At 40.3% G+C, this 16,691-nt stretch overlaps 2 protein-coding genes and 1 long non-coding RNA gene across 3 annotated transcripts in view; 1 reads left to right on the forward strand and 2 right to left on the reverse strand.

Annotated features, from left to right (window-relative positions):
- Window positions 1-16,691, reverse strand: part of pak5 (p21 protein (Cdc42/Rac)-activated kinase 5) — a 108,700-nt gene that overhangs the window by 82,407 nt on the left and 9,602 nt on the right. The window lies entirely within an intron of this gene.
- LOC147312315 (uncharacterized) lies at window positions 2,164-5,510 on the reverse strand. Its single transcript, XM_086264453.1, has one exon. The coding sequence runs from the start codon at window positions 5,267-5,269 to the stop codon at window positions 2,936-2,938; it is 2,334 nt and encodes a 777-aa protein (XP_086120579.1). The 5' UTR covers window positions 5,270-5,510; the 3' UTR covers window positions 2,164-2,935.
- On the forward strand, window positions 9,581-10,769 carry LOC147312316 (uncharacterized). Its single transcript, XR_015125076.1, has 2 exons — window positions 9,581-9,917; window positions 10,515-10,769. It is a non-coding gene; the product is annotated as an uncharacterized LOC147312316 (long non-coding RNA).

The following is a 16,691-nucleotide window of genomic DNA, read 5'->3' on the forward strand; positions in this document are numbered from 1 at the left end:
CATACAACATCAACGTTGTGCTGCTATGTCTGTCACGTATACGGCACATGCACGGTGACAGCAACCATTCAGACTTTTTTGTTTTTGACACAGTGGGCATGAATTTTTTAAGAATAATTGATTTTAGTAGATAAAAGGCTTCTCATTTCTATCCGGCTGCTGTTGATTCTGACAAATGTCGTTAGCAAAATCCATCAACTGTAGCAAATTAAGCTAACACGATCTTGCAAAATTGCTCAAAAAAGCTTTTTCCTGCCAACTTTTTAATATTTCAAGCTCGTTTGACTTAAAAGGGGAACAGTGTAACAAGTTCTTAAGTATGCATGCAATGGCCACATACAGACATCGCACTGTTGAGCTATTAGTCTTTGTAGTTTAAGTGCAAAGAGGAGTGTTTACAGCAGTGGTTCCCAAACTTTTTTTGCTAGGCTCCCCTTTGTTTTACAAGAAAAATGTTCGCCCCCATCCCCTCCGCGTGCACGCATGCACAAACACATCCTCCAACCACACACACCCATATTTTGCTCCATTGCGGTTTCTTTCACACCTCAAACATTTAGTGAACAATTAAGCAAATACAAGTAATCTGCAATAAATTACAGGTAGTAATAAAATAAACTACTAACTCTTTTACGCTATGTCCACACCTACACGGGGATTTTTGAAAACGCAGCTGTTTCATCCACACGTAAACGGCGTTTCGAATCACCGAAAACTGAGATTTTTTAAAACTCCTTTTTTCGCGTTCATGTGTGGACGAGGAATACAGAGTTCGTCACGCAACGTCAAAGGTATGTGCCTTTTTTCACGTCACGCTGTGCGCCACGTTATTGTTTACATGAGATGAATTGCAGAATGGCAGGTAGTCAGATTAACAGTATTTTGTCTCTATCTTCAGGTTTTACACGCTTACATATACACACGCTGTCCCTCTATTTACAAAGTCAGAGGCGTCACTGTGTAATTATTTTACATGTAGTTGTTTCTTTCCTGTGTAATAATATTCAACATTGCTATCAATACATTTTTCAAAAAATGCCTCTCTGTGCAAAATGGGTCTAAAAACATAAACAGCTGTGGGATCCTGTTTGTCCATGATTTAGACAGGGGGAACAAATCGTGGCAGGATCAGCCTGATGTTATTTGTATCCCGCTGTAACTTTACTGTATAAAGAGCTAACATCTCCAAAATGTCAGGAGCAGTTAGTCATTACAACAAGTGTTTGTCAACTGTTACGGTCGCTGACCTCTAGTGGCTCTCCCTTTGTAGAAGAGGTTTTTTTTCTCCTTTTCTTGTGTTGCAGGTCTGCCTCATGAGCCACAGCTGAGGTGTGTTCCAGCTCGTCAGCCACGGCATATAGTCTGCCATCCTAAACTGCCACACCCCTGCCACTTCCCCCATTTTTGCCAGAGCTGTGAGATGTAGTGTTTTGGGCAGCGGGCCTTAGTGTGTATGTGTGTGAGAACTTAAACTCTGTGGAACTTTGGTTTTCTTTCTTTTATTGTAAGCAAAGGTGTGCCCTTATTGTGTTAATTAGTTCATCATTGTGGAAGCAGGTAGGGGTTCTCTGCCCTTTTTGTTTCAACTGTTTTCTCCTGTTTTTGGTTAGACAGGGAGCTCAGCCATTGTATTTTGTTTTGGTTAGTGAGTACTTGGTTTGATTTTTAGCTAAAGGGGGTGTTTTGTTTGTTGTTTTGGCCTTGGAGACCCTGAAGTAAAGTAGTTTTGGGCAATAAATCACGTTTAATGACATCTATTCTCCAGTAGCTCATGTGTTCTCTTTCACTTTGTGTTACCCCTCACTCCAGTCAACACTTCGTTTTTAAGTGGGGCGTAACATCAACTAAAAATCAAGAATGTGGGATACTGTTTGTCCGTGATTTGGAGAGCCCAGCGCTGCTCCCGATGAAGGGAAAACCAATTCTGCAGGGAGACCTACCTCGGCACCTGTGCAGGTTAAACCAAAGGGCAGATATGCTTCACCATATTTTCTAGTCTTTGGCTTAGAATGAAGTTGGTTTGGAAATATATTCAGCGATGCTTCATCCCCTGCTTTACGTTTGTGTAGGCGCCCCGTGCTAGCAGTGTCCAAGCATTGTTTTTGTTTTTTTTCCCTTTTCACACCCCCCCCCCCCCCCAGGGGGCGGGCCCCACACTTTGGGAAGGTCTGGTTTAGAGTGCTTGGATATAGCCTGCTGGGACAAGCAAATCAGAGGTTAAGCACTGTTTTCACCTTAGACAAGAAAAGCAGCTTTTATAAAATAGCATTTACAAACATACTAGTTTTCTTTAGAGAGTAAAAATTATTTCTATTTGCACAAATAAAGGAATTATTTCAGAAAAAAACAAATTACCAGGGTCAATATTATTACCCCAGCAAAACACTCAATTTTTTCTTGAGCCACGACACAAACCGCTGCTGTGCAATCATGTGCTTTAACTATGTGATGCTCAAAGCTCACAATTCAAGTTAAAAACCTGTCTCTATCCATCTAGTATTAAATCTTTCTGGGAAACAAGTATGTATATTATGCACACACACAAACACACATGCAGCTATTACCTATTTCTTGTTTTTATACCTAAGATGAATTATTGTTGAATGAAGACATTTTTCAAACAAATGTAAAATGTGGGCAATTGTGTTTATTGGGTAAAGGAAAAGGCAGAAGGGGGGGGGGGAAAGATAGAAAGAATGAAAGAGAGAGATGAGAGAAAACCCCAACAATCCCCTCTGAGCAAGCACCAGGCGACAGTGGATAGGAAAAACTCCTTTTAACGTGAAAGAAACCTAAAGGAGAAACCTATGGCAGAACCAGGCTCAGGAGGGGGCAGTCAACTGCCGGGACTGGTCGGGGGGTGAGGGTGAAAAAAGAAAAAGGAGGGAGGGGAAGGGGGGAAATGAAGATGGAATAGAGGTGGAGGAAGACGAGGTTACATCAGGTGAGAAGCAGCAGTGCCCCTCCTCCAGAACCAGTGGAAGCGTTTTTTCTTCTTTTTCAGATACTCTTCCACCAGCACTTTTTTCTCAATGATGAGGGTTTTCAGCTCATCGATTGTTTCTGCGTTTTCTTTCTCAAGTTTGTTGCATCTTTTCACCATGTCTTCTAATTGTTCTTGTTTTTCTTTAAGCTTGTCTTTCAGTTCTTTAACTGTTGCCTCCTCTATTCGCTTTGCCTTGTGCACATCTGTGTGCATGTCTTCCAGCTGCTGGTTTCTCTTCTGGATTTCTTGAAGTCTACACTGCAGGTCTTTATGTGTTTTCTGTTGTTCTTGCTTTTGCGCCTGGATTTCAGTGTTTTTGTACTTCAAGGTCTTAGAAAGTTCCTCAAGTTCGGTATTTTTTCTCAGCATCTCATTGATGCTACTCTGCATCGCTGAGCATTGTTTTTCCAGGTTTTTCTTTTCTTCTTCCAGTACAGTTGATTTGTACTTTGTTTCGTTATACAATTCTTGGAGTGCTTGATTATTCCTCTGGAGATTAAGTTTTTCTTCTTCCTGTTGTATTTTCTGTTGGTCTTTTTCTTGAAGAAGCTCTTTATTTCCGTGCGCTTTTTTATCAAGCCTGATTTGGAGCGATCTGTGTTTTTCCTCCATCTCGTCAAGCTTGGAGTCCATTTCCTTCTGTTTCATTTCCATTTGCTTCTTGTCTTGAAGCAACTGTTGACTTTTGCGCAGAGTTTTATCATGTTTCACCTGCAGCGCTTTGTATTTTTCCTCCATGGCTTGGAGTTTGCTCTGCAGGTCTCTCTGCTCTACGGGCTCTTGTTTCTTGCCTTGGTGGATCTCCTTATTTCTCTCCAGAGCTTCATCGAGTATTACTTGCAAGCCTTCATTTTGTTTCTCGATGTTCCTCAGCTTGCAAGCCATTTCTTCCTGTTGTATTTTCTGTTGGTCTTTCTCGTGAAGCAACTCTTTATTTTTGAGCAGTGTTTCCTCGAGAGTTATTTGGAGCATTTTGCATTTTTCCTCCAAGACTTCAAGCTTGTGGTCCGTTTCTTTCTCGAGCATTCCTTGTTGCTCTCTCTCTTGAATGAACTCTTTATTTCCGTGCGCTTTTTTCTCAAGCCTGACTTGAAGCAATCTGTGTTTTTCCTCCATCTCGTCAAGCTTGGAGTCCATTTCTTTCTGTTTCATTTCCAGTTTCTTCTTGTCTTGAAGCAACTGTTGACTTTTGTGCAGAGTTTTGTCATGTTTCACCTGCAGCGCTTTGTATTTTTCCTCCATGGCTTGGAGTTTGCTCTGCAGGTGTCTCTGCTCTATGGGCTCTTGTTTCTTTTCTTGGAGGATCTCCTTATTTCTCTCCAGAGCTTCATCAAGCATTACTTGCAAGCCTTCATTCTGTTTCTCAATGTTCCTCAGCTTGCAATCCATTTCTTCCTTTTTTATTTTCTGTTGGTCTATCTTGTGCAGAAACTCTTTATTTCTCTCCAGAGCTTCATCAAGCATCACTTGCAAGCCTTCATTCTGTTTCTTGATGTGCCTCAGCTTGCAATCCATTTCTTCCTTTTTTATTTTCTGTTGGTCTATCTTGTGCAGAAACTCTTTATTTCTCTCCAGAGCTTCATCAAGCATCACTTGCAAGCCTTCATTTTGTTTCTCGATGTTCCTCAGCTTGCAATCCATTTCTTCCAGAGTTTTGTCATGTTTCACCTGCAGCGCTTTGTATTTTTCCTCCATGGCTTGGAGTTTGCTCTGCATGTCTCTCTGCTGTGTGGACTGTTGCTTCTCTTCTTGGTGGAGTTCCTTCAGTTTTTCCAGAGCTCCATCAAGCTTTTCTTGGAGCTCCTCATTCTTCTTGAGCATTTTATCCCCTTTAATGCTCTCTTTTTTCTCATTTTGGAGCAGATCTTTAATTTTTTCTAGAGCTTCATCAAGCTTTTCTTGGAGCTCGTGATTCTTCTTATCTTGGAGAGCCCATTGTTTCTCCTCAATAATACCTTCCCTTTCCTGAAGCTGGTAGGATAATTTTTCTAATTCAGCGCTCTTTCTCTCATTTTCTTCTGTCAGGATCTTAATCTTTTCTCTGTTCATGAGATTTTCCTTCTCCATTTCTTCCAATCGCTTTTCCTCTAATTCCACCTGTTCATCCCAAGGAAGAGAGCTGATGTAAGGGTCTAGGGACTCATACCATGGAATAGAGCTGGGGTCAGCTTCTTGTCTTTCTTGCTCTTTCTGAGACATGTTGGAGTCTGTATACCGTGAGTACGAAAAGGGTCCAAATGTTTGAAAATGCTTTACTGGTGAACGTCTGAATGCTGCTAACATAAGTGCTGCAAATAACGGACTGAAAGTTGTACCTCCTCACCCCTATTTATGGATTCAGAAGCCTGTGACATCACAATACCATAAGCCAATGAGGTTGTCACATGACATTCTAGAATGAGGTCATGTTTTTGTATGAATTTTTTAAATAACATCAACATTCCGTAAGCCAATGAGGTTCTTACATGACTTTTGAATGAGGATAATTATTTTGTGTTAATCGACATAGCCTGCTGCAGCTCAGAGCTCGTGAGCTCAAACGATCCTCCAACCTCAGCCTCCCGGTAGCTTGGATTACAGGCACGCGCCACCGCACCCGGCGAGAAGCAGCTACGTTAACAGGGCTTTTAACTATGTCTGAGGTGACATCATGACACTAACCTACTGCCCATCATTAGCAAAGTTGTAATGATGGGCAGCAAAGATGAGGAATGAGTGGTGCACAATTGTTATATGCAAGTTTTTAGAAAGCTCGTGGTTAACCCAAGAGTATTTTGTCACAATATCAAGAAGAGTAAAGCTTCAATGTCAAGAATAGATAGGAATATAGGGAATTATATATTTTTATTTAAAGACAGGACTCACATGTTTTCATTTCTAGTCTTTAACATCCCCAGGCTTCTACCTTTCTACCTATAAAACCCGAGAGCAGCCAAATGGCTGGTAGGCTTTTAGCTAAGCTTTAGCTTCAGCCAAGTGGAAGCTAAATTGGCTAGTCATTCATATGTAAATTAGGTTGTTACCTGGGAATTCTGGAGGGAGGGGAGTGGGGGTGTGTGTGATTGAGGGGGTGGGGGAGCTGCTGATGCATTCTCAATCATCCAGGGAAATAAATCTCCAAAAGTCACCAACTTGGAGTGTTTCAGTTTGCCATCTTAGGGAGAAATCAACACACATGGGTGTATGTCCTTTGTTGCTGAGCTCTGTTCTAGGATGCCCTCTGGACCCAGTGGAGGTGGTGAGTGACAGGAGAACGGCGGCTAAGCTGTCATCCCTGATGGACAACATCTCCCACCCCATGCAGCAGACTGTGACAGCACTGAGCAGCTCCTTCAGTGGGAGACTGCGGCACCCACGGTGTGGGACGGAGAGATTTCGCAGGTCTTTCCTCCCCACTGCTGTCAGACTCCATAATAAAGACTTTAACTGATCAAGCACACACATCCATACATATGCAATAATACTAAGTGCAATAATCCTTTCTGTCATCGTTGTATTTTTACTCAGTTGTATATAGCATTTGACAAATACTATATACAGTATTTGTCAAATATATATACAGTAGAATAAAATAAAATAAATATACAATAAGATAAAAATAGAATACAAATACATCTTATTGTATATTTATTTTATTTTATTCTACTGTATATAGTATTTTATTTTATTCTATTCTGTACAGTTGTGTACTGTATTTATTCTTATTGTATTCTAATTTTTGCCTCATAACTTTTGCACTGTCCACTTCCTGCTGTGACAAAACAAATTTCCCACGTGTGGGACTAATAAAGGTTATCTTATCTTATCTTATTGATAAAAACAGTACAAAAAAATCAACCATTTGTACACATATTTACAAATAATAATAAAAAGTGAGTGAGTACATTTCAACATTTTCAACATTATACCAGTGGTCTGATTGATGCCACAATGGAGCAAATCGAGCAAAGACTGATAAGTTCGCTGCAATTTCCAGTGTGTGGGGATCATTTGTCACCAACTGCATCACGTGCTACAACCCTGGTCTACATATCACCGTTGATGAACAGTTAGTATGTTATGATCAGACAATTTCGCTCACGGAAGGGTTTTAGGAAATTATAAGAAAAACAGCCATTAGATAGCCTTAAGTCAGCATTTTGCTAATCAAGAACAGTTAAGCAGGAGAAAGAAGCCTTATATATACCTATATATCCATTGTTGATGAGCAGCAAAACATGACTCTGAGAGCACAGCAGTCCCTCATGTCAGCCAACAGTGCTAAGGAAAAATATCCGCTTTGATGGATGATGCAACCTGAGGCTTTCACCTTAACAGTGGAGGACAATGCAGTGTGCCCTGCTGCTTAAAACCCATGACAAGTGTCACTCTTTATCCCAGGCAAGCCATGCACACCATGTGTAGAGGCAGAGCAGAGTGTGACCTCATTTTAAAGGTCGTGTAACCCTTCATTTGTTGCCAGAATATAAGCACCCAAGTGAGTCAGTTAACATCTGAAAGTTGATTTTGCAACAATAGACTCAATATCCTTGCATCTCTAAGTCAGTACCCTGAGCTGTGCCTCTGATGTACTCATTTCTAATCCTGTCCATTCTAGTCACTACCGTCTTCAAATTTGTCACCTCCAGCTCCACCTCCTGTCTTTTTGTCAGCGCTACTATCTACAAACCATACATCAAAGCAGATCTCACTACCATCTTGTAACACTTGAACATGTGAAGAGCAAGGATAGCAAATATAACTCATATTGGACATTGAAGATGAAGCTGCCAAGCAGGAGGAAAAGCGGAAGACCAAAGATAAGGCCCATGGATGTAGTGATGGACGACATGCAGAGGGTTGGTGTGACAGAAAAGGATGCAAGAGACGGTGTGAGATGGCGGAAGATGATTCGCTGTGGCGACCTCTAAAGGGAGCAGCTGACAGAAGAAGTCTGCAATGTCCATGGCCTCCACATCCACGTACAACCTCTAGCTGATTGGTTTGTAGCGTACATGAGATGCAGGCCATTTGACACACACACACAAAAAATACATAAAAGCTCCGGTCTTTGCAGCCTTATGTTGAAACATTAAAAATGTGGAGGAAGCCATGCATGAAAACATTTGTGTCTGCTCTACATCACAGCAGATCTGCTACTATAGCAACATAAACTAATCTGTCAGTGTTGCTTTTCAGCCTCAAATGTTATAAATTAAATGGTTTCATGGTCTCTAAATTAAAACTAATGTTAGTTAATTGTGTTGCTTGTCAATTGTACTGGAAAAAACATAAAACACACACAGACACACACACAATGTGGGCCATTATCTCAAAAACACAGCCCGCTATGACTCACAGCTTCACCACTGGCACACACGTGGGGGAGGAAAGATAAGTCTAACCTACAAAGAAGAGTGGCCATACTTATAAAACATTGATCAGGCCACCACTTCAGACTGGACAGATCATTTCTTCTCTCTCCACTTCTACAACCAGTCGCTGCGTATAACTATCTTCTCTTCCACACCACTTGTCTTTAGCTGCAGATGGTAAATGGAACGGGTGAATCTGTTGACCTACATTAGCAATGTCTATATTACCACAGCAATTCTAGCCTGTTTAGAGCATAGTCATATATATATATATATATATATATATATATATATATATATACATATATACATATACATATATATATATAATTTATTTTTTTTAAATCAAAGGAGAAATATGCCAATGGCAGTAGGGCTAAACAGAAAAAGAAACACTGGGATAAGCTTAGGTCCTTAAGCTTAAGTCCTTAAAGAGCGCTTTAAAATTATATTTACTCTGGTATAACTGAAGATTTTTCCAATATTTATGAAAGAAATGTAACTTTTACTGTGCTTGGAAGCAGCCAAAATGGTGCTTGTTTCACATCCCCCGAGTGCGTGGTCTTAAAGTTCTGAAATTCTTTCTCAGTTGTTTCAAACGAAGTCCATGCATGATGTGTGGGAAAGAAAACAAGGAAGATATTCTGCATCTCCTAAATTTCTCTGGAGAGTGATATTTCTATAAAAAGATGAAAAGAAAAAACTTACAATCCTACATGGAGTCAGCGGCTTCACCTCTGAGAGTGAAGGTATCACACGTTGGAAGGCTTTTTCTACTTTTTCCAAGCAGGACACGTGTTTTGTAAAACTGTGCAGAAACAATTTGCATTTTTGGTGGTATCTATTAAGCTGCTTGAAACATTTGAAGACACCTGACTCTACAAACAAAGTTTGTAGGCTTGTGCCCCTTTGTAGCACTAGCCAAATGCTAAAGTTCCCCCGCCCACAGCTTCATTGACATTTGCACCCTTGACAGTGAGAAGGAAGGAAACAAAGGATGTCCGTTGAGTGTGAAGGTGGACTGTCAGGTGACATTACTCTCTGATATGTTAAGTGAGTATCTCCGTGGCGTCAGGTGAAGGCAATGCCAGGCTGTAGCACGTGAGAAATGAACTTATTATTTTTACATTAAACTGCCTGTCAGACTGAATTCAGTCCTGGAACAGTTATGGATTCCTTCCCATTTTAATTCCTGAGCATGAGCCAAGAAAAGCACTAACACTGAGAAACACCTCACAGCAAATTCAAAAGTGTTAAATGTTTTGGTGTTAATAGTCTTCTTGCAAAAGTAGAGTTAATTTTACTCTAAGCAGAGTCACATTCTTTTAATGTAACTCTGAGGTGTAAAATGATAGTAGTTAAAATCGAGTGTTAAAAATGAGTGTTTCTATGTCAAATCTGGAGGTGTTACAATGGAAACATTAACTCTTGACCTCTTAACTCTGAACTCCTAGAGGGGCTATGACACCAATAGAGTAAATTCACAGACTCCGCCCCCAGCACGGCTCCAATCGAAGCTGAAGTGAAGCCGTTTCAGAACATTTTGCTCTACATATTTGAGTTGTTTGCCATGCTTGGTAAGTCATTTTTTCAAAGATTGTTTCAATTATTATTATGAGCTTTTACTTCTGTGGCTCTTTGGAGTTGAGACAAAGCTGTGTGAAAGGCATTAGCCATGTTGCTCGCTGATAGCATAATATTCTGTTTTAGCTAGCTGAAAGGTATTGTTTGCGGGCAAATACCACAGCCATGAAAAAAAGCTTGCATGTGAATTTTCAGTCAAACTTTTGGTCAAATACACCTAAAACAATGTGTAGAATGTGAAATGTTGGTATAATGGTGCTACTTGAAGCCTGAAAACGATCGCCCATAAAAAATAAAAAATAAACGAGCAAACAGCAGTAGCTGACGTCCTGACTGGATTCTACGTTAGCATAGATCCCTCCAGAGTTTTGTGCACACGGTTTAGGTAAAAATGAAAAAGGTTGAGGTTTTACATTTAGTTCAGTATTACCTGTTGCCTGTGTCTTTGTCTTTTGGGAAAATACTTTACACAAGTAATGGCTCAAAGAGGATTCCTTTTTTATTTTTATTTTTTACTGTGCTGCAATTGTTTACTGGATTATTTGTGCCATTAATTAGTGTCAACTAATTTTTATTCAATCTCCGCACAGGATATGGATATGCTTGTGAAGATGGAATATGGGGGAGAGCAGAAGTGCGTTGAAGTTCCACAAAGGGATGAATGAAGGACATGCATATTGTATTGAAGAAATAAGTGATGAGAATGCTGTTATTTGCATTTACCATGTCAGACCTTTTGATAAACAAAATTCTAATGAAAGTGAGAACATGTACACTGTTACATCTTTCAGAAAATGTTTTGAAATTGAGGTGCACAGTTCAGAATAAATGTTTTTCAAAAACCATTGCATCTTTTTAGTAAATGTTTATTTCCAAAAGAAATTTCTAGAAGTTCAGAACAGTAAAATTCCTGCTTTTTAGAATGAATTAGAAGATAACTCTTACGTAGTTAAACTAAAATACTCTTTGAGAGTTAATATATAAACTCTTAACACCAAGTGTTAAATTATCAACTCCAGACAGATTTGGTGTTTAACACTAAATCAGAGTTAATGTACCAACTCTCCAAAAAGAGTTAAATTAACACTTTCTGGTGTGGACCCATATAGACACTTTAATAGTGTTGAAATCAAATCCGACAGTGTTAATTTGGACATGCTGGATTTGCTGTGTGCAACTCAAATTCTTTGTCTCCTGAATTTTCTGCTAATGCACTTCCACATGCACTAGTACAGGATGCCCTCACAACAAAGAGGCCAGAGTTCAAACCCTGAAAGGACCTGCATGCAAATGGTGACAGGGCCATGCTGCCGGTTTGTGTAGTGGAGCAGACAAAGTAAATCATGTTCCAGAAAACCAAACAAATGCTGACCGACATGACAGAGACAATCATTTCAGTTTGATCTATTATGTCCCGTGATGAATAATTAAACACTAAACCCACTCTGAAAGACTAAACTAATGCAGCGCGGGGCAAATCCTTGACCGCTACGTGATTATAAAAATAATAAAAATCGATACAGAGATATTCAGTGAACTCGGGTTCAGTAGTTCAACAGCTAAAACAAACGTTTGAGGATTAACTAAATCTGTTCTCGAGAGCAAACAGAGTAACTCTTTGTATTCTGGAGGGTAAAACTGTAATAAAAACAACAATGCAGCAGCAAAACGACTCTGCAAAAGTTGACCATTTTGACTACATCTGACTTTTGCCTGGTGTCCTGAATACAGCAGTTCTTGACTACATGTAATGCTAAATATAGCTTGCCTTTCCGCTCCACCAAACAGCCTCTGAGCTAATGTGGGCCCCCAGGCAGTGGTGGGTCGGGGTGTGACATGAGTCCAGCGGAGATGTTCTCATCAGCGGATCTCAGCAGCGCAGTGTTTGAGGCTCAGCCACAGACTCATACCAGTCCACATGACTTCACACGCTGATGCTTACTGATAACGGGCCGGGATTAGTGCCGCTGTGTGTCGATATGTGAGAGCGCACAGAAATATGTGCCTGTGTCTGTTCTCAGGCCTAAGACCCATGGAAAAGGTACAGATATGCACGCACCATATAACCAGTGTTATATCCAGTAGTGTCGCCATGCAGCTTCACAGCTGAGTACTGACGGTTCCCTTAGGTGGCCGAGGTCCACCTAAGAGATACCGAGATGAATCAAATGGGTCACAAGATACTAACCAAAAGCAGGAATGAGATGTTTGAAATGACTTTGCATCTCGCTTTGTTATAGTTTGCAAGTTTTAAAGGATCAGAAGCAAAAAATAAAAGGCTAAATGCAGATTACATTTAGTACATGGCTTTGTCTTAACACGCAAGAAATTCAAAATGATGCTATAAAGCTCTTATTTTGGGTTGATGGCATCCCTTAGCTGCTCTAAACCTCTCCTAATGGTACTCGGGGTGAAAGGCAAAACCTTCTATAGTTCCTTGGTTGCTCTTGATCTATTTTCCACAGCTTTAATCATTGTATCCTAGGAGGCAGAAGTCAGAGCAGATAATACTGTCACAGCCTGTGACAATCAGATGTGCAAGTCAAGTGAGACTGGGTGTGGTCTGAATCTCAGAGCTCACATAGCTAAACCAAGCTTATCTTCCCTCCATCTCTGTTTTGGTTTCCTTCTTTCTTTTTTCTACAAATGTCTCACTCATTTCCATCTTAATAATTAGTTTAAATGTTTAAGGTATCATTTAAATAAACGGTTCTGCTCTGCAGCCTCTCTTTACATCAGACTAACAACATGCACAGAGATGTTTTGCATAAGCAGGATAGTAAATGACAAAAAAAATACAAATTTCTTGTTACATAGTTCAACATAAGGACTATAAAACTCCACATACATGCTTCAAACACACATATTGACACACATCTTCTCCAATAATGGTCAAATAAATTGCAGGGATATATTTTACCCATTGAACTGTGGCTTACAAACACTGGGCTCCAAAGCGCAGTTGTAAAGTTACACCACTAAAAACTGTATGCATGCTATTGTCCCTGGAATTTGCATGCATTCAGTTAGTGATTCAGAAAATATGTAAATGCTACTGATAAGCCTAAATCAACATAACCTTTTTTTTCCTCAGCATGCTTCTGTTGATCATGCAGCATTAAGCTCTTGTTTTATTTACAGCAAACAGTGTGGCATTTTATTGCTACGCTGAGGTTTTCATGTTCTTTATACATCTGTGCAACCTTTTCCTCTGACAATATCTCAAACTGAAGTGCTCATTTGATCCATGTTTGTGCGGAAAAAGATGTGTCAAATGCCCCTTTCTATCTGAGAGTGCATACAGCGTGATGCAGAAAGCCTGGGTTAACAAAGAAACCACCTTTGTGATATCTGTGTGAGTGGGGTTTGGAGTTTTGTCAAGCCAGCAATTGCAAAGAAAACCTGGCTATTTGGGGGATCATGCCACAGCAGCAATGTCCATTTTTATATTCAGTCCACTAAAATGCTCACTGGACAGAGATTATTTTGAAACAGTGTTTAAAGGATGTGGAGGGTAGTGAATTTATTATTTCTTTCCATAGCTGCCAAAATGTAAGAAATGAAGTGCCACTTCAATTAACAAAGCATCGCTTTTTCCAGTAGTTTGTGATGCTACAGGCTGGATGCCACAGAGGCATTTAAAGGGCAGCCAGAGACAGTGTTTAAAACAAGTTCAAGGCCAGCACTTACAGACTAAACCTGCCCACAGCCCGTGATAAACATCAGCAAGTGACTTTTGTCATCTCTGAGTTAGAAATGAGTAGACCGCAACAGCTGATCGGTGGACCTCGTGATTCATTGTCATTCAGAAATGATGTTGCTCATGAAAATGAGAAGCAATACCTCCAAGCTTTCAGAGTCATTTCCTACTATTCAGCACACAAATGCTCTCTCTCTCACACACACACTAACTCACTTCAGGAGGATTGACTGGAGATAGCTGAGAAAGTAACAGCCATCATTACCTTGTCTACTTGTAAACCACAAGGGCCAGAGTAATCATCACCCTTAAACACAACGTTTCCTATTACTGACTGAACACACACACCCACACACACACACACACACACACAAATACACATGATCTGTTTCTGCAGATGGATAAATTACAGAGAGAGAAATGCACAGTGGCACAGTCGTCCAGGGCAGATGAAATGAAGAGGCTTAGCTAGAAGGATAATAGAACAACAGGGAGGAAACAAAGCCAAATAATTCATAATGCATTGTAGCATGCTGAATAACTGCACAATCAGTAATACTGCCTTTTCTCCTGGAACATTACAAAAGAGCAGAGACAGCAGACCTACGTGAAGGACCTACTTTCCGTGGTTTCACTGTATATGCTGCTACATGTGGCATGCGACCACACGGGCAACAAAAACAACTGGCTAATCCTCCCAAACGAACTCGGGCATAATCACTTTATCACTACGTGATCTCTTTGTTATCTAGTTAGAAATCTGGCCTTAACTGTTGCCCTCAGAGGGGTGGACCATTTTGTTTGCTCTGTTGCAGTGAAACAAAGATGTGCAACCCATTTATATTTCAGCGGCGTACGACTTTCTCCTCCGCTTCTTCCTGCGTCTCACGGTCGACTTAAGGAGTGGTCTTTCTTAACACACCGGGAGTTTAAATGAAGCCTGCGGCTTGCTCACGTAGTGCCGCTCTGGCAGGGTTGTGAATGTGTTATAACCACAACCATGCGAGGATGTTGGAGCTCCTCCAAAATAAAAGTCCTGCAAGCAGGCGCACAACAAACCAATGTGCAATTTGTCTCTCCGTAGATTAACACACAGCAACATTTCACCCAGCTACAAACTGAAAAAAAAAACCTCAACCCAAATGCACGTGGTTGGAGGCTAGCTGCTTCCTTGTGCACATTGTGAAATTTTGACCAACACCAATATTTAAAATAACAATCTGACTGATCGCCGAAGCTGGTACTGATATTTTAGTTCTCTTTGATTATTCTGTGTCAGGAAAACAAATAGATGATGATTAAAAGAAACCACTGATTAAAGCCTTTGAACGCTTCATCACACTCACGTCTTTAAACATTTAGCTACTGCCAAAGGTAAATGTCATGTTATTTGCCAATATGCCAATATGGCTGATGCTGACTGTAAGACAGACAGAGAGAGAGGGACAGAGTGTGTTAGCATGCTATTGCTGTACGCTTCAGAGTGGATCTCTTTTTTTTTTTAAATATCAGCTAAGACTGCATCCCTCTTTTGTTGCCATTTCCTGCAGTTTCATGCCCAGGCATCAAAGAGAGCACAGCTGCGTCACTGGATGAATGCTTTAATCTATTCAGCTAGTGCATCTGTGTTCTCTGTCTTACACTACGTCATTAGCCGCCCGCCTTAAAGGACGTGCTTGTGTGTCTGTGTGTGTATCTGCCCAGTAAAGTGAATAAGCATGCAAGTACATATACATGCAAACAATATGTGATCTCAAATGTCTATGTATACTTTCATGCAGTATTCACTAGCAGTATACCTACTGACAAACCCACAGATACACACACATATACAAAATAGATTTCTCTTTAACTACCGCCTTTTTTATGCCCGAAGTTGCGTTGTTTCCCAGCTGAAGGCCGTGTTAAGACATCCCATCTCTGATGCTAATCTGTGTGATGGTCAAGTTTCCAAGCAGTGCTAAATTTAGGTCCAGATTGCTGCTTTTGACTGGTGAAGGGTTGGAAACAACATTCTTTACAGTCAAAGGAGTTCAGAATTTAAACAACAAAAAGCAAAAGATCCCCACAAGCCACTGTATCGTCTAACCACAATACCAGTACTGATACTTCTTTAACACAGTACATTAAACATGTCTGTTTGTGTTTTCAATTGCACAATCTGACCAAACTGACTCTGGGAATGGAATGGAGTCAATTTTTATAGAGCCACAAACCAAATGCTAGGATAGATTGGACTGTCTTACCTATTATAAATCATTGTCAATTGAGCATGCCCAATCAGAGCGTAATCTATTCTGTATAATTATCTTAACAACAGGATGCTATTCGTCTTCTGTAACGCTGACTGAATGGATTTTACTTGTTTGGTCAGAACAAATGGGATTCTGAGCAGCTGTTTGTCAATAGGAGATGTATGTTATGTCACCATCCAGATCTAGCAATGGCTTTGACCAACTATGGTTTGAAGTTGAACATTAACAATCGTTAATCCTTCTGACCCATTCCTAAATCCAATCGTTGAAACACCCAATCAAGCAAACACCCGGTCAAGCAAACACCTGGTCAAGCACATCCACTGTGTAGTGTGAGTTTCCCAACTGCTATCAGAGTTTAGGCTAACACTGGCCTTGCTGCTCTTTGCACAGCAGTCCACCAAACTCGGTATCTGAGATATCGTTGGGTTTGCCAAACCCATCTGGTGCTCCTCTTAATAAAAGTCTCTTTCCTTGGATGCTAGAATTAAAAGCATCCACAATAAATCAATAACCAAGTAAATTAATGAAGGAATACAAAACCACCTAAGAGAATATAAATATATTTACTCATTTATCTTTTTATTGTTTAATCCAGTGTCTACGGGGGCCCTGAGAGTTCAAATGCACCGCAACTTAAGAAAACACCAGTAAACAGAAAATCGCAGGAAAAGCACACAAAACACAGAGAAACTGTTTTTAAGGGAGACATAATAGGACAGAACAGAGACACATTTAATTTTCAAGCAATTATTTCATCATTCAGGCAAAAGACACGACGGAGAAAAAGATGTATGGTAAGGTGCGTTTTA

This window comes from Aulonocara sp. 'chitande type north' Nkhata Bay, linkage group LG15 (assembly GCF_057382095.1).
Source record: "Aulonocara sp. 'chitande type north' Nkhata Bay isolate Kocher_YH1m ecotype deep benthic linkage group LG15, A_spYH_male_GT1.1, whole genome shotgun sequence".
NCBI lineage: Eukaryota > Metazoa > Chordata > Actinopteri > Cichliformes > Cichlidae > Aulonocara > Aulonocara sp. 'chitande type north' Nkhata Bay.

What these genes read in the sequence shown, in the direction of transcription:
- LOC147312315 (XM_086264453.1), bottom strand. Translation starts at nt 5,269, where the DNA reads ATGTTAGCAGCATTCAGACGTTCACCAGTAAAGCATTTTCAAACATTT.